The sequence below is a fragment of the Haematobia irritans genome, chromosome 4, assembly GCF_050003625.1.
Source record: "Haematobia irritans isolate KBUSLIRL chromosome 4, ASM5000362v1, whole genome shotgun sequence".
Lineage (NCBI taxonomy): Eukaryota > Metazoa > Arthropoda > Insecta > Diptera > Muscidae > Haematobia > Haematobia irritans.
In genome coordinates this window covers 75,469,127-75,494,067 of record NC_134400.1, presented here as the reverse complement: position 1 = coordinate 75,494,067, position 24,941 = coordinate 75,469,127, and the positions used below count along the sequence as shown (strand labels likewise).

The window sequence follows — 24,941 nt, the reverse complement described above, 5'->3', positions numbered from 1 at the left end:
CTCACGCAAATACCCAGACACAGACAGACTATCAAATAATGGAATTGCCACCCTATCGAGCGACCTAATAGAATAGGGATATGAACCATCAGCATCTAAGCACCCTTTCTATAAACAGATTCAAATTAGCCCGCGAAACAGTCCACAATGGACTGGTCCCCATAAAAGTCAACACCATCCCTCCGGATCTTCGACGGCCTAGTCAAAGACTTACGTTTCATCCTAACAAAATCATAAAAAGACCTCGGGTTACAACGAATGTCACCTCTAACCTTATCAATGTAACGAACATAACACGCTCTTGGTTCCATATTGTAAATAGACCTAGCGACAGAGTACCGTGCATAATCAAAATCATATCCCGTCCTCTTATAACGTCTAAAACATCTATTCCTATCATTGCTGAGTCTCGTCAACACAGGAGAATACCATGGCCGATTCCTAGGGAAATCCACCCTCCGCCTAGGAACAGTCCGCGACACAAAACCGTCCAATACCTTGTAGAAATTATCAATAGCCATATCGATATCAGACAACCGATCACACCTACAAACAGAGCCCCAGTCAACACCCGAAAGAAGCGAATTCAAGAAATCGAAATTCGTCTTCTTAAAACATAGTGAAAATACCTCATCCCGAGCAGCAACCATTTGAGACTCATGAACAACAACCAAGAGGCGAAGAGAGAAAGCATGGCGATACCTATCCTCAGGATAAGAAACAGGATCACATCTGGACAAATCAAAATTATAAGGATCGGCCAAAAAAACCAAATCAAGAATCTTCCCAAAGAAATTCAAAACTCCATTTATCTGACCCAAACCAGCATCAAGAAAAAGATCCAAAAAAGTCGTCACCCATTCCGATCCAGCAGAAGTAGTCAGTGGAGTCAACGCCTCCGTATCAGGCAAGTCGAGCCCAGACACCATAGGCAAATTAAAATCGGCCCAAAACCACGATCCTGTCTGAATCATTCATTCCAGACATAATACTATTTATTGCCACAAAATGACGCTCATAGATAGAATACTCGGAAGCCGGAGGAATATATGAGCATGTGACGAATAACCTAAATCCCAGAACATCTACCCTTACCGCAAGGAATTCAATACCATCAACATCGTCCAGAACAATTCGCCCAAATGGGAAGGTGTCAAGGACACCAATTAGTACTCCACCACCAATCCTACCCATACGATCCTTGCTGAACACCAAGTAAAGAATCTCAGAATCATATACCGATGACATTCTGATCAGACCGATCAACAAACTCCTTCACGAATGCCCTAGGAGGCCAAAAATCACGATTACACAGCGTATCGATGAGATCAGCATCGACAATAATCTTAAATGAAGATCTATTCTCAGAGAACTGAGACTTCAACCTAATAGTCCTAAAACCCGATATACTATCGACCCTAGGTTAGGTTAGGTTATGGAGGTTGACACCAATCCGAACTAGCGGGTTTGTGTCCACTTAGACCATAGTTGGTCCATTGTTATTCCTCTAAACTTCTTTTTCCTTCTCCTCCACGTGTCCGTCATCTTCTGGCCGGAATGAGTCCATTGTATGATAGTGTATCCTTGAAAGCGCCTAGCTCCTCCACCCCGAAGACTTGATGAAGACGAGGATATTCCTCAGGCTGCATTCTCGCAAGTCGGTCAAAGTCTGAAAGAAATAAGAGCCGAGTATCTTGTTTCTTCTGAAAGATAGTGCTGGACACTGGCACAGGAAGTGAAAAGAGTCCTCCGTAGCATCGGGGTCCAGACACCACCTACAAATATCATCACTTGCTAGGCCTATCCTTACCATATGTTTCCCCAAGGTATTGTGTCCCGTTATGATGCCTATCATAGACCTTACATCCTCCCTCTGTAATGACATCAGGACCTCAGAGTTCCTAGTATTATTGTCATCCCACATCAATTTGGTTTGTTCACATCCAACAGAAGAAGCCCAACGTCTCTTCCATAAACCTTCATATTTGCCCTTGATCCTGTAAATAAACAAAGAGAGCGGAGGAAAAACGTCCGAAATGACGCTTTCCGTACTACTTGCGCCTTCCTTAGCCAGTATATCTGCCTCTTCATTCCCCTCTATGCCATAATGTCCAGGTACCCAGCACAGAGTTACATTATGCTGTTCAGTGAGAACCTTAAGCTCTCTACGACAGCGGCTGACTACCTTCGACCTTATGTTCGTATTGCCCAGGGCCTTAATAGCTGCCTGACTATCGATGAAAATGCTGATATCGCATCTAAATAGCGGCCTCATCGATATAAGTTCTGCAGCTTTTGCAATAGCAAATATCTCGGCCTGGAAAATGCTACATTGTTCGTCCAACTTGAAGGACTCCTTAAGTCCCAACTCCTTGCAGTATATTCCGCTGCCTACACCTTCTGTCATTTTAGAGCCGTCAGTATAAATGTTGAGACTCCCAAAGTGTATCCTGTTTACGTCCCAGTCCTCAACGCTCGGGATAATTGAGTCCAGGTCACTCTCAAACATATGCCATGGCGCCATATGGTCCGTTCTTACATGGCGTCCGGCGTACGATATCAGTTCCGTGTGTCTGCAGCTCGTGCTCTCCAAAGAGTCCAGGCCCTTCAGTCTGGTCAGTATGACCTCCGCGGTCTTCCTTATATGCAGGTCCAATGGAATTATCCCCATCAATACCTCCAGTGCGGCTGTGGCCGTTGTCCTCATCGCCCCGGTCATATAGATAAGAGCCGTTCTATTTATCCTGCCCAATCTCTGTATATGATTGTGATGGTTAGTGATGGGCCACCAGACATGACATCCATATACCGCTACTGGCCTTATTACAGCTGTGTATAGCCAGTTGAAAAGGGCCGGTTTCATCCCCCATCGCTCCCCAACGAGCTTCTGACACGCGTATAACGCCGCATAAGTCTTCTTCATACGATCCGCTACGTTCTCTAGCCAATTTAGCCTCGAGTCCAGTACAATCCCCAGATAACGTGCCGATTTCGAGAGTGTCAATCTCGTGCCCTGAAATTCCGGATCTTTGTAACCGACCAGTCTCTTTTTCCTTGTAAAGAGCACCAAATCCGTTTTTTTTTGGATTTACTCCCAGTCCACCACCACTAGCCCATTCCGCTAGAGACTTCAGCGACTCGCTCATTACGTCCGAGATCGTATCCAAGAATTTACCTGAGACCATTATGACGATGTCATCCGCGTACGCCACCACTTTTATGCCCCTATTACTCAGGGCGCTAAGAATCTCATCCACTATAATCAGCCAGAGCACAGGTGATATCACTCCTCCCTGAGGAAGCCCTCTTGTAGTAGTTGCTTGTCGGTTGTAGTCTGCCAATTCAGCTACGATGTTCCTATGGCGACCCTAGACCTTATATAACAATGAATGTCCTCAGCCGTCGTCTCCGGGAAAAACGAGAAACAAAAACTACCCTCTTTGAGGCAGCCATATTGAGTCTCTTCGAGCTTTTCCCTTTTGGTTGAGGCTGAGGGCAATCCGACAAAGTAGGCGTCGCGAAACTTATGAGAGACAAACCTGAATCAACCCCATGACCGCGCGAAGAAGACGAGTCAGTCACCAAAGGAATCGGCGGTACAGGAGCTTGCGTGGACTGTTCAGCTACAATACCTGGAAGAGGATCACAAGAAATAGGAGCAGTCACAGCCGCTCGGGGCAGTGATGATACGGCACCACCTTCCGACGTACCGGAAACACTAGGCATCGCATCCTTCGTATACATTGTTGATTGTATTATAAAAATACATAGGCAATATACAAATCTTACTACGAAATGTGAACAATTTACTAAAAAAATATGTTGTATGGAAAAAAAATGTTTGTAGTAAAAATTACCTTAACCACACTACCGATTCGTATGGTATCTTCCTACAGCTTATTCCTTTTTATACCCTGCGCCACACTGTGGAACAGGGTATTATAAGTTAGTGCATATGTTTGTAACACCCAGAAGGAGACGAGATAGACACATGGTGTCTTTGGCAATAATGCTCAGGATGGGTCCCTGAGTCGATATAACCATGTCCGTCTGTCCGTCCGTCTGTCTGTGAACACATTTTTGTGATCAAAGTCTAGGTCGCAATTTAAGTCCAATCGCCTTCAAATTTGGCACATGTTCCTAATTTGGGTCAGAATAGAACTCTATTGATTTTGGAAGAAATCGGTTCAGATTTAGATATAGCTTCCATATATATCTTTCGCCCGATATGGACTTATATGGCCACAGAAGCCAGAGTTTCGGCCCAATTTGGTTGAAATTTTGCACTATGAGTACAATTAGTAATATAGTTATGTGTGCCAAATTTGATTGAAATCGGTTTTGATTTAGATATAGCTCCCATATATATGTTTTTCCGATTTCGACTAAAAATGGTCAAAATACCAATATTGTCCTTGTTAAATCGCCACTGCTTAGTCGAAAAGTTGTAAAAATGACTCTAATTTTCCTAAACTTCTAATACATATATATCGAGCGATAAATAAATCATAAATAAACTTTTGCGAAATTTCCTTAAAATTGCTTCAGATTTAAATGTTTCCCATATTTTTTTTGACTAAAATTGTGTTCCAGCCTAGTGCATTTGCCGACTTAAATTTTGAGTCTATAGATTTTATAGAAGTCTATCAAATTATGTCAAGATTGAGTGATATTTAAATGTATGTATTTGGGGCAAACCTTTATATATAGCCCCTAACACATTTGACGGATGTGATATGGTATCGAAAATTTAGATCTACAAACTGGTGCAGGGTGTAATATAGACGGCTCCGCCCGACTTTAGACTTTCCTTACTTGTTTTATTATAAGTTGGAGTATTTTTCCTCACATTGAAAATTTTGGTTAAAGTAGAATAAAAAGTAGTTAATATAATCCTTGACGGGTGTATATGATTTTTATAGATTCCTCGTAAATTTGGAATATATTGTACCTTATCCTACAGATAATAACGAAATCAGAAAGGGATCGTGTGTGTGGAGTTGATAGTTTTCTGGCTGCTTTTGATTTTCTTCACGGCAGGTATGTGTCCTTTTATGACTATTTGTGTCTTCGACTTTTATTTCTGCATTTAGTTCCATTGATGCATTTATGGAGTCAACACGTAGTTTGTATTGAAAACAATCAAAATGTGTGAGTTATTGGTGTTCTTTATTGAAAAAAAAAAACATTTAGCAAAGACACTTTATATTGATAAAAAATGTAACTAAAAGGCAAATCACCGATTAAGGAACAGTATATTTTTGTTAATCGTTTAAAATGATCTTTGATTTTAAATATATTTACATTAAAAATATACGACATCATGAGTGGTATCAGGATTATTTATATTTACTCCACATCTGGATCACAGTTTGGAGATGAAACCCCCTTTTTGTATTTATATATTTTATGTTACAGAAAGTATCATAGTACTAGGTATGAGTTTAGTCCCTAAAATCAAAAATAAATCAGTACGAAAAGTATAAAATAACATAATACGTCTTTGATACAAATTTTAATTTAACTTGGGAAATATCCCAAAGCAAGTTTTTATAGTTTATATTCTTTTAAATGGATTATTAGAGAAAAATTATAGTCAAAAATGGCGATTATAGCAGCTAAACTCGAACTTACTACTCACCCAAAATACTGTTACCAATTTGATATTTCTACATTTAAGTTTATTCAAATTAGTTTCCGTTAATTTCAAATTGTAACTGTCAGATTACGTCATCACATTCAAAATCATCTCTTTATTTTCTACTACTTTCCTAAACATCTTTTGTATTCTTAGTTTCACAATCTTTGCAGTAACCCCTTTTGTTTTGATAACTATTGTTATTGTTGTAGTAATATGAGCACAACCATCTGCCGGCTAAATTACGATATACTTAATGGTTGATCATAATCAAATATGCATGTGCGTCATCTGCCAGACACTAGTATATTTTTCCAGATGGTTGTAGCCCAGACTAGGGTGAATGTTCGAAATCATTGCACAGTACTTGTTTATTCTCCATGATTTATTTATTTTGTTTGGAAAAATAAAATAAATCTCGAATAGAATAAAAATTAAATTTCAAATCTTCCCATTCCATTCCCATTCTTTCTATATGGCAGCCATTCCAAAGGTGGTAATTCATACGTCAGGTATTGAATGGCACACGCAAGAAAATATACCTTGCGTATGCTATTAAACCTACCAAGCACAATATGAAATTCAATACCGGTCATTGGCTTCATATGGAAAAGAGTTCAACTGCAGCATAAGCAATTCCGGCCAAAAAATAATTCGACTATTTTCTTTTCTTTTCATTTTTTTTATTTTATTTTTGTTGTTGTAATTTTTACTTTCTTTGTATTTACTATTAGTATATAAGGCAGAATAAATTTAATAAAGATGATCACTACCCTTAAAAATCTTGGAGTTTTAACTAATGTGATTATTTTCATGGTGTACCACCTACTAAAGAATCTTGAAACCCTTTAAAGGAAAGGTTCTGCTGTACTACCAGGACTACCAATAAACATTTTATTCTGGTGTAGCACCAGAATATACACTGAGCAAACGAGCTCAAGCAATAACATTTTGGCGACCGCGACAGGACACCTGTTACTACAATTACTCATCAGGACCTTTGCTCCTATAACCTGTAGCAATCAACACTCAACTTTCGTTCTTGTAACCAATCAACGATGGAAACTCAGGTTAAGCTCCTCCGACAGCTGAATGATATCGGGGAAGGCATCGCCAACCTCATCAGAAATATCGAGAAGGATTCGAAGAGCCGAAAAGCTGCGGCATATTACCGAGAACGACTGGCCAGGCTCAATGCAGCCTGGAAAGAATTCGAAGAAGTAGACAGCCAGTTGCGATGTTCAGAGGTTGACGATCCGTCCAGCGAATACTTCGTTTCCGGTTATTACGACAAAATCAAAACCATGTCCTTGGAATATATAAAATTAATGGAACATGAGCTTGTCGAGAACGTTCAAACATCAAACGCAAAGAACGCTCAGGACTTACAAACCTTGCATACGGAAAACGAACAGGTTGGTGCCACTGGCGGTCATGACGGCCTTATTAGCCGTTCATTGTGTAAAATGGCAGCGCTGTGTCGGCAATTAGAAGGTTTACAATTTAGTGGCCAGGAAAGAACCTACTACGAGGTGAAAGTGGCCACAATAAACTATCTATGGCAGCAGATGGAGAACCTCAACGATGAGGTGCTAGACAAATACTCAGATCCAGAGATACTCGCATACATTTCAGCAAAATACATTTGGCTCGAGAAAGAGGCCCAGGCAGCAGTTATCCAGCTCTCTAGTGCCAGCAAGGATTCAAACTTCTCCAACCCGGAAGTTGTGGAGAGACCAAGTTCTTTATCATTGCCTACAGTCACTATCTTCAAATTCAATGGTGACTATATTAAATGGATATCGTTTTCGGATCTGTTCACAAAACTGATCAATGAGCAGAAAATCCTGAATGCTCACAAGATGTGGTACTTGAAAAACCACGTAATAGGCGAAGCAGCAAGCCTTATTGCTCATCTTGCCATTACAGAGGAAAATTATCACACGGTATGGCAATTATTGGAACATCGTTATAACTACAAGAGGGTTATGGTAGCTACGGCACTCCAGAAGTTACTCGATCAACCCTCAGGTGCTGGATCTTTAAGCGATTGCGTGACACAACAAAATAATGCTTGGCAGCTCTTTCCAACATGGGACTCCAGACTTCGTCATGGGATCCACTTTTAATCCACCTCCTCGTTAAAAATTGGACAAAGGTGTTCATAGTCAATATGAACAAATGATCAAAAATCCGAAGGAACTTCAAACCATAAGCGACTTCCTAACGTTCTTGGAGAACTATTTTCATACTTTGGAAGCAATGGGTGTAATGGAAAAGCCCTCTATCAATAGCTCCTAAACTTGCGCCCTGACTTCTCAGCCGAGTCCTGAATCCCGACTTTGCATCATTTGTAAGAAGGACTTACACCAATTATAGCAATGCCAGGAATTCTCAGCACAAAACACAGCTTCAATCTTATACAGAGGCGGAAGTTATGTGTCAATTGCTTTAGCAGCACGCATTCCACTAAACAATGCACGGTTTTAGGCCGCTGCCAAAAATGTGGGAGAAAGCACCATACGCTCGTTCACCTTGAACAATCTCCCACACAACCCTCTAATCCTTCAATTATGTCAATCAAAGAAGATCACATGGAACACACCATGACACCAGAATCAGCAACAACTTCCAACAAATCAACGTCGGCTTCGCTTATCACTACACCATCCGTTATAGCTGAAAGTTTGGCCTTAAACTCAGAATCTCGAAGACCCTATATTTTACTAGGAACTGCATTGGTCAAGATTAAGGCGAATGGTCTGGAAAGCGAATGCAAAGCAATACTCGACTCGGGATCGCAAGTCAACCTATTTACGGAAAGATTAGTGGCACTACTCGGACTACCAACTAGGTCTACAACTATGTCAATCAGTGGTATATGAAGAAATCAGACCAAGGTTCAACACAGAGTGAATGTTGTTGATTCGATGTAGTTTATTGAAAAACTTAAAAGTAAGATTATAAAATTTCATATTCAAAGGTTATTTAAATCTAAGGTTACTATGTTTAAATTTTGTATGAGACCCACAGTATATTTTGGCAAAGTATATACATAGTATATACATAATAACAACATCAACATTCTCCCTCATGTGAATCACTCTGATTCACCATTAGTTGTCGTAAAAACTGTCAATTTTGGTACGGGTCGCCGTTTCACTCCAGAAATAGTTTTGACTTCGGCAAATCTGATTTGTCCATCCTTAGCAGGGAAAACTTTTATTATACGTCCTATTAACCATTGTCTCCTTGGAACAGAGCTTTCCAGAATGAGTACAAGATTACCAATTTTTATTGGATCCATTATATTTCTCCATGTGGTCATGCGAATCAGCTGTGGAAGATATTCTGTGATCCACCTTTTCCATAAACGATCTTTCAAATTTTGGGACACTTTGCAATGTTTCGACACGTGGTACTGATTCTTTTAAAGTCTTCTGAAGCAACCTTTTTATGATCTGAATGAGTCTTTCCCATACTCCACCTGAGCTGGGGTTCTCTGGACAGTTAAAAAGCCGTTCTATTTGTCGGTTGGATGTTTCCTTTAAAATGTCATCTTCATTAATAAGGAGGACCGCCTTAAAAACTTTTGTACCCCAATAAAATTTGTGCCATTATCGCTACGAATCCTTAGAGGTGTTCCTCGGCGATTGATGATATTTCTTAAGCATAATATAAACGCGTATGTCGATATTTCGATTGAATTGAATCTAATTTACATGTATAGCACTTACGCTTTACTTTGTTGTACAATGTTTTAATGTTAGGAATCCAATAATTTTTTCGAAGTTCATTTATTGTCAAGTTTTTATTTTGATGGTAATTTTTGTTATGGTAGTGAGTCATTATTAATTCAGAAACCCAGTCATTCTGCGGTAAAATTATCGGCCTTCTTGCACCGAAGGGTAAGTACAAAGCTTCATCTAATCCCCAAGTAGGGTGCTAGGCTATGATCCTTTATATAGAGTTTTCAACCAATCTTTGAAACATTTCGATTGAACCAATTTACAAATGGTTTTATCCGCCTTTTCTATTTTATGGCCATTCAAAGTCCTTGAGCTTCTTGTAGTCATCTTGGCAAAGCGTAATACCCAAGCAACGCTTCTCTTTAGTTTAGTATATGATGAAAATCTTTCATATTCAATAAACGATTTGTCTTGAGCTGTTGACAAATGAAAACTGGCACATATTTCATCTACCATAGCATAAAATTATCTCTTGTTTTGGCCAACATGATTCATTTTCCCTTAAAAAGGTTGGACCACTAATCCATATATTGTTCTTTAATAGCTTTGGAGGAAAAACAGTTCTTGTTCCAGCGTCAGCCGGATTTTGTTGGGTAGGTACATACCTCCATTGTGAACACTTTGTTGAAATTAAAATTTCGGCAACTCTGTGGCTCACAAATGCCTTGAAATGTCTTTCCTTTGAATTCAACCATTATAGCACCGTTTGAGAGTCCGACCAAAAAATACCTTAGAAATATGAATGTCATGATTATTAATTATAACTTGACTTAACCTTGTTCCTAACACCGCAGCTTGGAGTTCTAAGCGAGGGATGCTTACTAATTTGATTGGTGCGCATCTTGTTTTTCCGATGACAAATGATACATTTTCTTGTATTTTAAAATAGCATACGGCAGAAAATGCTTCTTGACTTGCATCTACGAAAACGTGTAGTTGGACCTCTTGTTCGAAAAATGTTGGAGACAAACACCGATTTATTTTAAATTCTTTCAATTTTTCAAATTCCTTCCACCAATTATACCACTTCTTGTGTAGTTCCTTTGGTATTGCTTCGTCCCATCCAATTTTATACTTCCATGTTTGTTGCACAAGGCTTTTATAATATAAAAGAAAATCGGCTATTAAACCAAATGGATCAAAAACCGCCATAGCTATCTTTAAAAGTTCGCGTTTTGTTGGAACCCTCACACCATAGAAAACATCTTCAGTTAGATTGTGAAATTTTGTTTTGAATTCAAAAACGTCTTCTTTCTTATTCCAGTACATTCCTAATGTTTTATCAGCGGATGCTTGTTTCTCCATATTTACATTCTTACTTTCGTCACCACATGGACCAAGATTCATCCTGTTTTCCAAAGCATCACTATTTGACACAAATCCTCTTAATTCAAATCCAGCTCTTGCGTGGACTGTAACGACCTTCTCACAAACTTCAATTGCCTCGGTTTCAGTTTTGAAGCTAGCTACGAAGTCATCCACTTTCTTTTTTCAATTAAATATAGCAGCAGCAACATCTGGATATATTTCGGCAAATTCAGTAGCATTACGATTTTTTATGTACTCTGCACAACAAGGCGAGGATATGGCACCTAATATCATGGAGACCATAGCATAATGCCCTACAGGCATGCTGCTATCACCATTTCTTCACAAAAATCTCGGAGAGTGTTGATCTTCTTTACGTATCCTTATTTGTGAAAACATCTCCCGAATATCTGCTGCTACTGCGATTTTACCTTGACGAAATTTCAATAACATACCAAGAAGAGATTTTGCTTGTTCCGGTCCTTTTAACAGAAGATTATGTAATGAACTCTTAGTTTTTGTGGTTTATTCGGGTTGATTACTCCAAAATGTGGTAGATACTACACTGGATGACGAGTTTCAGCAATTTCTTCCTCACATTGTACTTTAAAGCGAACTCAACATTTTGAAACATTTTCTTCTCGATTGTCAAAAGACGTTTCAGTGCCATTTCAAATGAATTTGGCATCTCAGGTGGATATTTCTTCCATAATTGTCCAATCTCAAAGCGATTGCCAATTCGTTTTGTAGTTCTATCCATAATTTCTTTGGCGATTTGATCATTTTCAGATAACAGCGGACTTATTCCAGGGCACGTACCGACATTTTCATTTGAAATGTATTCTTGAACACTATTATGCAGTGTTCCATCCTTCATATGTAAAACCGTTGGTTTATTACAGACATATCCTGTGCCACCATATACAAACCAACCCAATTTACACTGCATAGCTACTAAATTGTCAGATTCGTTAACATCGAAAGGTGTACCTAGAAACGTATTATCTAGTCCTAGAAGGATTACGGGAGTCGCTTCCACATAATCTTCAATGGGCAAAGTAGAGAATTTAGGATGTTGAGATTTCGAAAATGATTGTGTAGGTAAATTCAATTCCTTCACAGTGTGTAGGTTTTTTAATGAAAATTTATCCGACTGTCTTTTGGTTTCCTTCAATCTGGCAGTTTACAAGGAAGGACTTTTCGGTTACTACCTTATCTCCATACCATTGCAAAATTAAATCGGTGTATTTACCTTTTAATCCCAAAGATTTAGCTGTGTCTTCTTTAATCAATGAAATAGACGATCCTTCGTCAAAACTTTAAAGAGCTTGCTCTGCTGAATTTGTGGTTGTCTACAATTTAACATTTGTGTTGAAGATGTCGGCTGTGTTTTATCTTCGTGAAGTAATCTATTATGAAATCGTTGGCATCCATTCAATCCACACATCCTTTTAAAACGACATCCTGACGATCCATGTCCTTTATGCAAACAACAAAAACATAAATTTGAAGCCTTTACCTTTTCTAATCTCTCCGATACTGACATTTCTTCAATAAATGTTTTGCATTGGGATATGGAATAAACTTCTTTACAAATTTCACATTTTGGTTTCAAATTCTGGGTCTTGTTAACAACCATCATCTTGTTAGGATTTTGATCCTGTGTTGACGAACTGCATGATATCATACTTACAACTCTGGCTAAGTTACCAAGCCAATCACAAATATTTTCGACCGTAGGAAATGGTTTTATGCCTGTAGCCACTTTTGCCCATTCGAATTGTTGGTCCAATGGGAGTTTTGAAACCATTTCTTCAAGTAACGTAGTACTTACACGGATGAAAAAGGCTGTTTTTCATATGTTTGGCTATAAACATTACATGTTTGGAACACAAATTTTTAAACACAATATTTTTGAGTGCAAGCATATAATGTTCATAAACTAGCATAACATGTTTGGGACATATATGTTAATATGTTAGAACATATTATGGTTGGGACATAAAATGTTTGTAAATATAATATGCTTGGATGCAAACATATATTAATTTAGAAATAGCCTATAAACATATATGTGTTTAGTAGCTTGGAGCGCTATTTAACAGGGAGCGATATTGAATTAAGTTGGTGGTTGTTGCTTGTTATTACAAAATTAACATTTTCTTTTTCCTTGGGCAATTGATCAGCTACTTCTTTGATCCTTACAAACTGTGTGGTCCGCTGTTCGAATCCCCGTCCGGCAAAAGGTAAAATTAAAATAAAAAAAATCATACAATTGAATAATTTCTTCTACAATGTTTGTATTACAGAAAAAAGTGCTAAGAACTAAAAAATCTCGTTGAAGTGAGAAAGATGTGGGGGAATATACAATTGGGCAGAAACAAAATTTTGAGCATTCAGGTCGAAAACCTATGTTGTTAGCACCTATATTACCTGTTTATTTTCATAATCCGTTATGATTGTAAATATATAAATAAATAAATAAAATTTTGAGCACAATATTGCTTGGGAGAATTTTTTTAAGCATATAATATTTTTGGGTGCAAAATGCTTCCAAACATATTATATGTTCACATAATAACATATTGTTTTTTGGAAGACAACATTATTGAATTTGGATGCAAAAATACAAAATGTTTGGAACTTAGACTACCCAAACATATATTGTTTAGACTAATATGCTTTCAAACATATTATATATTGGAAGAGATCAAACATATAAATGTTTGGACAATACCCAAAAATATATATGCTTGAAGCAAAATATTGTTGGGAGTATATGTTACAGAAGCGATTTTTTGTGAGCGTGTATCAAGTGATGTTGACAATCGGCGGAATTCAAAAAGACAACTACGTTTCTTACCGCTGTAGAAAACTGCACAATTTGTTGCATATTCTTTCTAGAAATAGTAGGAAATTGTCTTATTTTCAAAACTTGAGATCGTACCAAAATATCTGGTCGCCCAAACCGAAATTCTAATTCTTCTATAACTTTTGGGACGTCATTCGGAAATATCAACATTGAAGCGACTGCTTCCTTAGCGGGTCCAGAAAGACATTTCTGAAGCCGCATCAAATTATGGCGATTGCTGTATCGAAAGAATTCAGTGGTATCTTTAAAGTTGACAATAAACAACGGCCATTCATTTGCATTTCCCGAAAATGGGGGTAAATCGTACAGCTTACCCATTGTATCGGCATATACAGCTTGCGTTTGTGGAGGTTGATGAAACGTTTGGTGGGCATTTTCCCAACAATTCACAATTGGGGCTTCTTCTCCTCCAGAAGCTTCATTGCCATATTGTGATGATATTCCATTTCTTTCAGAACTTACGTTTGCAGTAGACGAAATCCGAATTTGCATTTCTTCCATTTGTTTTTTTAAGCTATTAATATCCGTACGGCTTTCCACCACTGCTCTCGTCAAATCCTTGAGACCATTAACTATGCCCCATATTTGCGCTTCTATAGATGGGTTTGCTTCTATCATTGTTGTATTTAATGGATCTGCGTCCGTGTTAATTGGTGACTCAGGATTTCCCCTTTGAACGTAATTCGTAGCCTGGCATGGCAATATCCATAAAATGTATGTGTCCACTTCCAATTGTGGAACCTTTTGACAAAACTCAAAAAAGGAGAATGATGATAAAACAGCTATACAAATGTCCAAGCTTCCAATTCTTGAACGAAAATGCTCCAATATCCGCACAAATTTACGGAAAAAAATCTGGCACAATCCAGAAAATCAAATACTTATGGGCAAAAAATTTAAAACTGTTGTTGATTCGATGCAGTTTATTGAAAAACTTAGAAGTAAAATTATAAAATTTCATATTCAAAGTTATTTAAATCTAAGGTTACTATGCTTAAATTTTGTATGAGACCCACAGTATATTTTGGCAAAGTATATACATAGGTATAATAGCAACATCAACAGAGAACATTACGCTCCAGTCGAGATCCAACAATTTCTCAACGCGTTTGGAGGCATTCGTACTACCAGATTACTCCCCAACCTGCTCAATTTATTCACATTGATAAATGGGTAATTCCCAACAATATAAAGCTAGCAGACCCTACCTTCAACCGTCCGGGCAAAATCGACATCCTATTAGGCGCAGAATATTATCATCAGTTACTCGCTATCGGACAAATCCAACTAGGAGACAACCTTCCAATCTTGCAAAACACAATACTTGGGTGAATAGCATCAGAGAAGGTATCTGATCAACATTTGCAAACATCAATATGATGGGGTACAAACTGAAGAAGACAGTATGAACCAGACAATCGAATGATTCTGGAAACTGGAAGAAGTCGATAATACACAGAAGCAATTATCGATATATGACGCACAGTGCGAAGCTCACATTAATCAGCATACTGGACGCGACAAAGAAGGAAGATTCATCGTAAGGCTCCCATTTTGTGCCGAACCAAGCTCTTTAGGAGAGTCACACAGTATCGCTTTCAACCGTTTCCTGTCATTGGAACTGAGATTATCCAAAGACATTACCTTAAAACGAGTTTATGGAGAAATATGAAGCACTAGGCCACATGACTAAAGTCAACATAGACAATGTGTTCTACGACCCGAAAGCAGTACCACTAAACTTCGAGTTGGATTCGATGCTTCAACAAAAACATCAACTGGAAAGTCACTAAACGATATTTTGCATACTGGCCCACCACTACAGAATGATCTGTTTGCTATTTTGCTACGCTTCAGATTGCCACGTTTTGTGTTTACCAGACATAGAAAAAATGTTTCGTCAAATACCGATCCATCCTAAAGAGAGACCATATCAGATTATCCTGTGGCGAAACAATACCACCAAACCTATCATCTACTTCACATTAAATACCGCCTAGCTCCAATCAAGTCAGTGACCAAAAGGACGGTCACTTCAGATCTTGCACGTATTTTCGACCCCCTCGTTTTGCTATCTCCTGTAATCGTCAGGGCGAAAATATTTGTCCAAGAACTGTGGAATCTAAATCTCTCATGGGATGAAGCTGTACCTTCAGAATTCGACAATCGATGGCGGAACTTTAGAGATAACCTCAAGTCACTTGAAACCTTTCCCGTTCATCGACATGACTATAAAGGACATATTTGTCAATCAGAAAATTATATACAGAAAATTATATACATTAGAACAATCTTACCAAATAAGATTATACTTGTAAACCTCCTTTGTGCGAAATCCCGAGTACCACCCCTTAAATAACAAACTCTTCCAAGGCTAGAATCGTGTGTTGCACAGCTGGGAGCTAACTTGGCGGTTAAAGCTAAACATGATTTAGACATGATGACAGTACCAACATTTTATTGGACGGATAGTGTTGAATTGGATCAACTCAAGATCATCCTCCTTTCACACCTTAGTTGCTAATCGTATAGCTTCAATTCAAGACAACACGACGCCTGAACAATGGAGACACGTTAGTTCCAAGGATAACCAAGCAGACATCATATCAAGGGGATTAGACCCACATCAGTTACCACTAACAACTCAATGAATGCACGGACCATTCCTTCTTCATGGAGACGAGAAACATTGGCCTCCTGCGTTTCTTCCATCTCCGGATTCGATCATCACTGAAAGAAAGCAGAACCTACACAACCCAATTTTGGCCGTTGATGCAGAAAACTACTTGTACAGAATAAATCATAGAAATTCCTTTAAGACACTCTAACGAATTGTTGCTTATGTTCTGAGATTTATCAAAAACTCCAAAACCCGTAAAGAAAAACGACAAAACAGGGCAACCCTCACTCCCTTTGAGCTTCACGATTCCCTTATTGTCATAGTTCTTATCGCACAACATTCGAACTTCAAAGAAGACGTTCAACAACTGGAGAAGCATAGGTTCAAGCCATTCTTGGAAGAAAATACAGTTTTAATAGTTGGAGGCAGACTAAAAGAATCGACTGAGTTTTATTGCTAAACATACCATGCTGTTGCCATTCAACGACCCAATAAGTCGATTAATCTTCGAATCGTTACATAAGGAAAATACGCAGTGCGGACATACTGCACTCCTTTCTACGGTGAGACAACGCTTTTGGCCCATCAAAGGAAAGCATTTGACTCGGGAAACTGTTCACAAATGTATACAATGCGCAAAATCAAAACCAAAGCTTTTGAAACAAATTATGGTAAATTTGCCAGAAACAAGAGTAACGCCTGCAAGGTCCGCACGGGTAGATTATTGCGGACCAATCTGGGTACATTTCAAAACAAGAGGAAAACGACCTCAGAAAGCATATCTTGCGGTATTTTGCTGCATTTCAACGAAGGCGGTTCACCTAGACCAACTCGCAGAGCTGTCAACCTCGTTATTCTCAACGAAAGCTCAAGAAAAAATAAAACGAGAATGCGCAACTAGAAACATTACTTTCCACTTTATACCACCGCGATCTCCTCATTTCGGTGGACTTTGGGAAGCAGCTGTAAAATCCGCTAAAGGTCTTCTGATAAAGGAAATAGCGAGCGCATCCTTGACTTATGAAGAAATGGAAACCATTGTCATAGAGGTTGAAGCGATACTAAACTCTAGGCAAAATGGTAAAGTCATTGAAACTTTTCCAGGGTCAGACGGTTTCGTCAGGACAGCTGCGGTAAAAACATCAACCGGTATCATTAAGCGACCTATCCACCTACTCGCTCCTCTCCCTCTAGAACAACCTAACGGTGAAAGAGGAGATAATTCGCTTTCGCTCAAATAAAGCGCCGCATCCAGTGACAAAGACAATAGTTCACCACCTCCAAAACGTGCTAACCTCACAACAACCAGCTGCTGGTGATCCTAGCATTATTTCTCCCACTAGTGATGTGCCAACAAGTTACCTATAATCATATTAAAAGCAACCCTGGTTAACATTTTGAGTGTATTGGTAATATTAAGCCAATTCTATCAGAATGGAAACTGCTGATATATTTCGAGCTAGCACCTCTTCATAAGGAACTGCAGCTCTTCATCAACGGAAACATGCAATCACTTACACTTCCGCGACCAATGCAGTGACCTAATAACCCATTTCCACAATATCGAGAAAGATTTGCCAGCCATTCCCGAAAATCTCGGGGCAATAGATATAGTCGGCAACGTAGCAAATTCATTATTTGGTGTTCTGGATTCAAAATATGTTGAGAAAATGTCAGACACAATCAGTATTATTAAAACCGATTAAGCTCAACTGCAAGGCCTACTCCGGAACCAAACCTCATTTATGGACTCTACCCTTAACCTCATGAAGCAATCTGATGCTCGGACACATGAGAATTTTGAAAAAATAAACTTTAAAATCAGAAGACTCACGAATCTCACAAACAACGAAAGCATCTACCGCTCTCAACTCGTCTTATCCCTAAGTATCCAGTTCATCCTAATTACAAATAACTTGCAAAAAATACATGCTCCCATGACGGATTTGTTGGCTGACATTCATCATGGTCGGATCAGCCCTATTCTACTAACTCCACAACAGGGAGCCACCGTGGTGCAATGGTTAGCATGCCCGCCTTGCATACACAAGGTCGTGGGCTCGATTCCTGCTTCGACCGAACACCAAAAAGTTTTTCAGCGGTGGATTATCCCACCTCAGTAATGCTGAGGGTTTCAAAGCTTCTCTATGTGGTTTCACTGCAATGTGGAACGCCGTTCGGACTCGGCTATATAAAAGAGGTCCCTTCCCAATAAACACAGGATGAGCGTTTTTCAAATGCAACAACTTTTCAGTTTGAGGGTAAATATAATTTTCAACATAAATTCAATTTGACTTGAAATAGCTCATCTTCAATACATCTTCAAATTTTTTGCGAATTACTTCCAATTTGCCAAAATGTTGACGAAATCTTTGAAAAGTTGTTGAAGATAATATGAGAAAACTTTGACAAAACACTACACTAAAATGCAACGAAAAAAACATGTGGTTTTCAATACTTATTTGTGCAACGAAGTTCGTGGTCAATTGCAAGAAATAACAAATTTTAGACAAATAACCAAATAGTTTATAAAAATAGGTAAGTGAAAATAAAAAATGAAATAAAACTTTAAGGAAGTCACTAAATGTATATCTCTTTGCAGAAAACTAATATTATCGATTCTACGTTCTTGAAAACATTAAAAACTGACCGATGAAAAAATAGTGGACAATTAACTGGAACTGCTTCAAATAGTTTATAATAATTGGTACGTCAATATGAAAAATTAAATCAAAACTTTAGAGAATTCACTAAATTTAAATCTTTGGATGCTACATTCTTGCAAACAACAAGAAACTGACCAATGAAAAATGATTGGCTTATCGACAAGAAAAAGTTTCCAGAAAGATTACAAGTGCAACCAATTAAAATTGTTAAAAACAACAAATTGTTGAAATCAACAACTTCTGGATGAAAATGGACATCACATCGTCAGTTTAATTCATATGCTATTATCACTTTAAAATGGATATTTTGTGAATTCCTTCTGCTGGAAATCAATTCTAACACGCGGTCCAGTACGTTCCTAATTTCAAATTGCCCGCATGTTAATAAATTTTAATGCTGTTTTATGACACCAAAAGGAAGGAAAACGAATTATCAATGCAAAAGTGTTTACTAATAATGTTTAAGATATTTAAAGTTTTGTTGTTTGTTTTTTTATACCCACCACCATAAAATGGTGACGGGGGTATAATAAGTTTGTCATTCCGTTTGTAACACATCGAAATATCGATTTCCGACTATATAAAGTATATATATTCTTGATCAGGGAGAAATTCTAAGACGATATAAGCATGTCTGTCTGTCTGTCTGTTGTAATCACGCTACAGCCTTCAATAATGGCGCTATCGTCTAGAAATTTGGCACAGATTAGTTTTTTGTTTGCAGGCAGGTCAAGTTCGAAGATGGGCTATATCGGTCCAAGTTTTGATATAGTCCCCATATAAACCGACCTCCCGATTTGGGGTCTTGGGCCTATAAAAACCGTAGTTTTTATCAGATTTGCCTGAAATGTGAAATCCAGAGGTATTTTGGGACCATAAGTAGGTGTGTCGAAAATGGTCTGTATCGGTCCATGTTTTGATATAGCCCCCATATAGACCGATCTCCCGATTTTGCTTCTTGGGCGTCTAGAAACTATATTTACCAGCCGATTTGCCTGAAATTGGAAATCTATAGGTATTGTGGGAATATAAAGAGGTATGTCGAAAATGGTCCGTATCGGTCCATGTTTTGGTATAGCCCCCATATAGACCGATCTCCCGATTTTGCTTCTTACGCGTCTAGAAACAGTATTTCCTATCCGATTTGTATGAAATTGAAAATCTAGAGGTATTTTGGGACCATAAAGAGGTGTGTCGAAAATGGTGTCCATCGGTCCATGTTTTGATATGGCCCCCATATAAACCAACCTCCCAATTTGGAGTCTTGGGCCTATAAAAACCGTAGTTTTTATCCAATTTGCCTGAAATAGGAAATATAGAGGTATTTGAGGACCATAAAAAGGTGTGCCGAAAATGGTGCCCATCGGTCCATGTTTTGGTATAGCCCCCATACAGACCGATATCCCGATTTTGCTTCTAGGGCTTCTAGAAACTATATTTACCATCCGATTTGCCTGAAATTGGAAATCTAGATGTATTTGAGGACCATAAAAAGGTGTGCCGAAAATGGTGCTCATCGGTCCATGTTTTGATATAGCCCCCGTAGAGACTGATCTCCCGATTTTGCTTCTTGGGAAAATCTAGAGTTCTTTTGGGGCCATAAAAAGGTGTGCCGAAAATGGTGCCCATTTTTTGGTATAGCCCCCATATAGACTAATCTCTCTATTTTTACTTCTTGGGCGTCTAGAGACTATAGTTTCTAGCCGATTTGTTTGAAATTGAAAATCTGGTCACAAATATGTGAGTAGCAAATGGTACCTATCGGTCCATGTTTTTGTGTAGCCCCCATATACACCGATCTCCCGGCTTTATTTCTTTGGCTTCTAGAATCCGTAGTTTTTATCCGATTTGCTGGAATTTTGTAATCTATAATGAAAGTTTTGACAAACGAAAATTCCTTTTCTTATAAAGTATTTTCGTTTATTCAACGATTGTCTCTAAAATTTGTGTCGAAAGAAAACTTTGCTTGTCTAATATTACATTTCTCAAAAAAGAAAACACTTCTTTCAGGGTATAGCAGGCGCACTGATCATGAAAATTGCTTCAAACTGAAAGTAAAATTTCCAGATTTTACTCATCGTATTTAAATAATGGCGGAAAAAATTTACATATTTAAGATTTTAAATCAAGGCGTAATTTCATCATATACACGAAAATTGGTTCTCATAAATCCAGAATCTGATCTGGTCTTCATAGGTAGAATCTTTTGTCTTCGGGAACTGACTTGCTTGGGAGAAGATTTGTCATCAAACCCCCTAAAATTCTATATATTATCAAGTAACCCACTACGACGAAGAGTTTTCAAAGTAAACTATCATATTTGATTCATGGTGGTGGGTATTTAAAATTCGGCCCGGCCGAATTTACTGCTTTATATACTTGTTTTGTTTTTGTTCTTATTTGTTGATATGTTTAATAAGATTATTATTTATCAATTGGTATTGTAGTGTATTATGTAGTGTAGTGTATTATTATATATTTTATTTTGATGAAAATGAATAAATTATACAAAATTCATAGAATTTTGGCTTTGACTTTCAATTTGAAGTGGGGATATCATTCATACAAATTTAGGTTGAAAAGTTACGATGTTAATTTTGAATTTGACTCGCATCGAAAATTGTTTGACAAATTATTGAGTAGCGATGCATTTCATTTTGAGGATAACACTTGAGATATTATTGCTAATGTGTTGAATTTCACTGTTGAGGGTGATGTCTGTTTTTTGTTGAGAACGCGATTTTCTCAACAATTTCTCAACTTGAATATTACCCTAATCCTTTGAAAAAATGTTTGAAAAAATGTTGAAATTTAGCATTTTTCAAACGTTTGTTTTTATTGGGTTGTCATTGAGCTTAACATGGAATCGGGCAGCACTCAGTGATAAGAGAGAAGTTCACCAATGTGGTATCACAATGGACTGAATAGTCTAAGTAAGCCTGATACATCGGGCTGCCACCTAACATAACCTAACCTAACTCCACAACAAATTGCTGCTGAGGTGGATAATATAAAGGCTAACCTACCGAAAGATTTAACACTACCAGTAGTGGATATAAAACACTTATTGCGATGCCATATAAGCTCATGCCTCAATATCGAACGACCCTGTCATCTGCACCTTGTTGATTCCATTGTCAAACCAGGATGAATATGACCTATTTTACCTTACACCAGTTCCACAAGCAATAAATAATACCCTTTGGTTCTCTGTAAACGGCCTCATTTAACTCTACAAGATCTCCTCTCGCACGCATTGTGAGTGATATTTGTGTTTGTGTATAGTCATTATTACAATACATCGGTCCCATATAAAAATTTAATTTTTTATAAAACCTTTGTTCGCTGCTTTGAGCTTTGCTTGTATGATCCATGTAATTTTTATTTTTGATATTTTGTATTAGCTGATTGCAACAATTGTTATTATTTTTATTTTCACACATCCTACCCATTTCTATGTTGTGCACCATCATCGTTGTCTGTAAATCTTTGTACCATAAAATTCTTCTTTCTATAATTTTCGTAGCCAGTTTATGAGGTAATCGGTTTATCTGTATATCAAATATACATTTTGCTAGGTATTTCAAATGTAACGTAAATGTATATACACGTATTCCTCCTCGTATCCGGTTTCCAACGATAGAACATAATTCGGTGTGTTATCAGGTAATTTCAGTATTCGCTTTAAAAAGTACCTGTAGAATTTGTCCACTTCCTCAAAATATGAGGAAACTGAAAGAAACATTTTCCATTTCGCTTGTATACTAATATTGCCTTTCCCAATAAAATGTTTCCACGTTATATTGAGACATGTTTTGGATGCATCATTTTTTTAGTCACATGTTTGGTAAAGGAGAGCCTAGGCGTTAATGTGATTCCAAGATACACATATCCATTTACAATTCCGAGGTTTCCGCCTGGCCTTCTGGCAATCTGCCACCCTTCCGAAAGACCATAATTTCTGATTTTATTTGATTCACTTCCATACCACACATAGCGCAATATTCCGATAGATTATTTATCATAAATTGTACAGTTTCGGCATCATCAGAAAGTAAAACTATATCATCAGCATACATCAATAGACGAACGTTTATTCCATCTTTATGTAATCCTCCTCCTAGCCAGTCATGAAGGCCATTCAAACATAGTGCAAAAAGCATTGGCGAAATTTTGCCGATTTATCGGCATTTTGACGATTTTTTACTCACAAAATGGACAATTCCGATTTTTTCCGATATTAACGACATTAACCCTGTTGGCGATAATAGACAGCCTTGTGTAACACCTGTTTTTGTTTGGATATGCTCCGATAATTCGGTACCAGACCACACTGCTGACTTCGTTTCCGTGTAAACATTCTCAATGAATTTTACAATTTTTGTAGATAGACCAATTTCACGTAGCTTGTAGACGAGATATTGTCTTGGAACTGTATCGAAGGCTGCTTTAAAGTCTACAAAAAAGGCATAGAGTTTCCTCTTCTCGTAGAATTTTAGATTAACGATTTGTACAAGATTAAAAACATTGTCTACTGTCGAGTATCCTTTTCTGAAACCCGCTTGGAATTCATTTAAGATCCCACATCTATTTACCCATTCAGTTATTCTTGTACCAATCATTCCCATCATCAATTTTGCCACACAGTTCATAAAGCTTATCCCTCTGTAAATACCTGGTACTTTAACATCAAAATGACATTTGTTCGGAAAGGAGAAAGAGAGTCAAACAGGACGGACGTGTTTAAAAGCGATCTCACATAATGGGATTTTGTTACATTAAAAAATAAACTTTTAATTAAATATTTTTTAACAACGCTTTTTTCGCGATTTTCTTTTATTGATAACCATCGATAAATGAGGAATCACGGACCTAAACTGTGGCAAATGTTCAAATACACGCAAAAAAATAATTCTTTCCTCCCAAACGAAATTTTAGACAAACAAAGTTCGTTTCTCATTTGCTTTTCGCTGTAAGGAAGTGTATTTGGAAGAAAAGTATATACTTTTTGTGATAAACGTTTATTCTTTTCCAGGATGTAAAAACAATTTCATAAAGACTAGCTAAAAAAAAATTATTTTCTTGCTAATTGCATTGTCCCTCACATCTTTCTCACATCCACGAGGATTTTTAGTTCTTAACACCTTTTCCTGTAATACCAACAATGTAGAAGAAATTATACGATTTTATAAATTTTTAACATTTTTTTACCTTTCGCCTGGACGGAGAATCGAACCGCGGACCATGCACATTGTAAGCCAACACATTAACCACTGAGCTATGTACCTGTTATGGTCATTAATAGATAAATATCCATATAAGTTATATTTATATAGCATAGCTTGCGGCGCCCACGAACCGAATAAACAAAGTTTATTTAACAGAAACAAACATTTAGTTTGGCACCGTGGAGCAGTGGTAGCTACGTCCGACTCTCATGCCAAGGGTCGTGGGTTCGATCCCTGCTTCGGCCAAAGTTTTTTTTTTGCTTTTGTTTTTTTTTTACATATATTCCAGATATATTCGGAAGATTCCGAAAAAATGTTCAACATTGCATTGTACTATAATAAATTTTGAACTGTAAAATGTGTCTTATTAAAGACCTAAAGTCAGAAAAGAACAGTGTTTGATATAAACGAAATAGACTGTGTCGTTATTTCAAAAATAACTTTTTTTATTGAAAAAATAAAAATTTTGTAACAAACGAATTTTTTTGGTGATAAAAGTTTAAAATTTTCGAAGCAATTCAAAAAACTCTAACAAAAGAAAAACGTTTTCGGTACACGTTTTCTAAACGTTTTTTTTCTTTGCGTGTAGTTGCCGCGATATAGAACTGAGATGTAGTGGATTTTGTGGCAAACCCTTTCATATGAAATGCATTGGGATTTCGAAGTATGAGTGCGATTCCATTTTTAAGCACAGGAATATTAAATTTATTTGTGATTCATGCATTAATTTTTTGCAAGTTACAAACGAAAACTATAAACATTTATTATCATTTGTGATTGAAAGCGGAACTAAACTTTCAAATGAAATAAACCAAACTGGTAAAATGATGGAACAACAAGTTGAGAATGCAAAAACAATG

The 24,941-nt window shown here is 37.5% G+C and overlaps 1 protein-coding gene and 1 long non-coding RNA gene across 2 annotated transcripts; one reads left to right on the top strand and one right to left on the bottom strand.

Moving 5' to 3' along the window:
• Window positions 1-1,541: 1,541 nt before the first annotated feature.
• Window positions 1,542-2,707, bottom strand: LOC142235593 (uncharacterized). Its single transcript, XM_075306850.1, has 3 exons — window positions 2,193-2,707; window positions 1,780-1,997; window positions 1,542-1,669 (listed from the first exon to the last, which is right to left on the bottom strand). The coding sequence occupies exons 1-3, from the start codon at window positions 2,705-2,707 to the stop codon at window positions 1,542-1,544; spliced, it is 861 nt and encodes a 286-aa protein (XP_075162965.1).
• A 15,693-nt stretch (window positions 2,708-18,400) lies between these two features.
• On the top strand, window positions 18,401-18,957 carry LOC142237275 (uncharacterized). The gene is made up of 2 exons (XR_012722421.1): window positions 18,401-18,725; window positions 18,790-18,957. It is a non-coding gene; the product is annotated as an uncharacterized LOC142237275 (long non-coding RNA).
• Window positions 18,958-24,941: the final 5,984 nt, after the last annotated feature.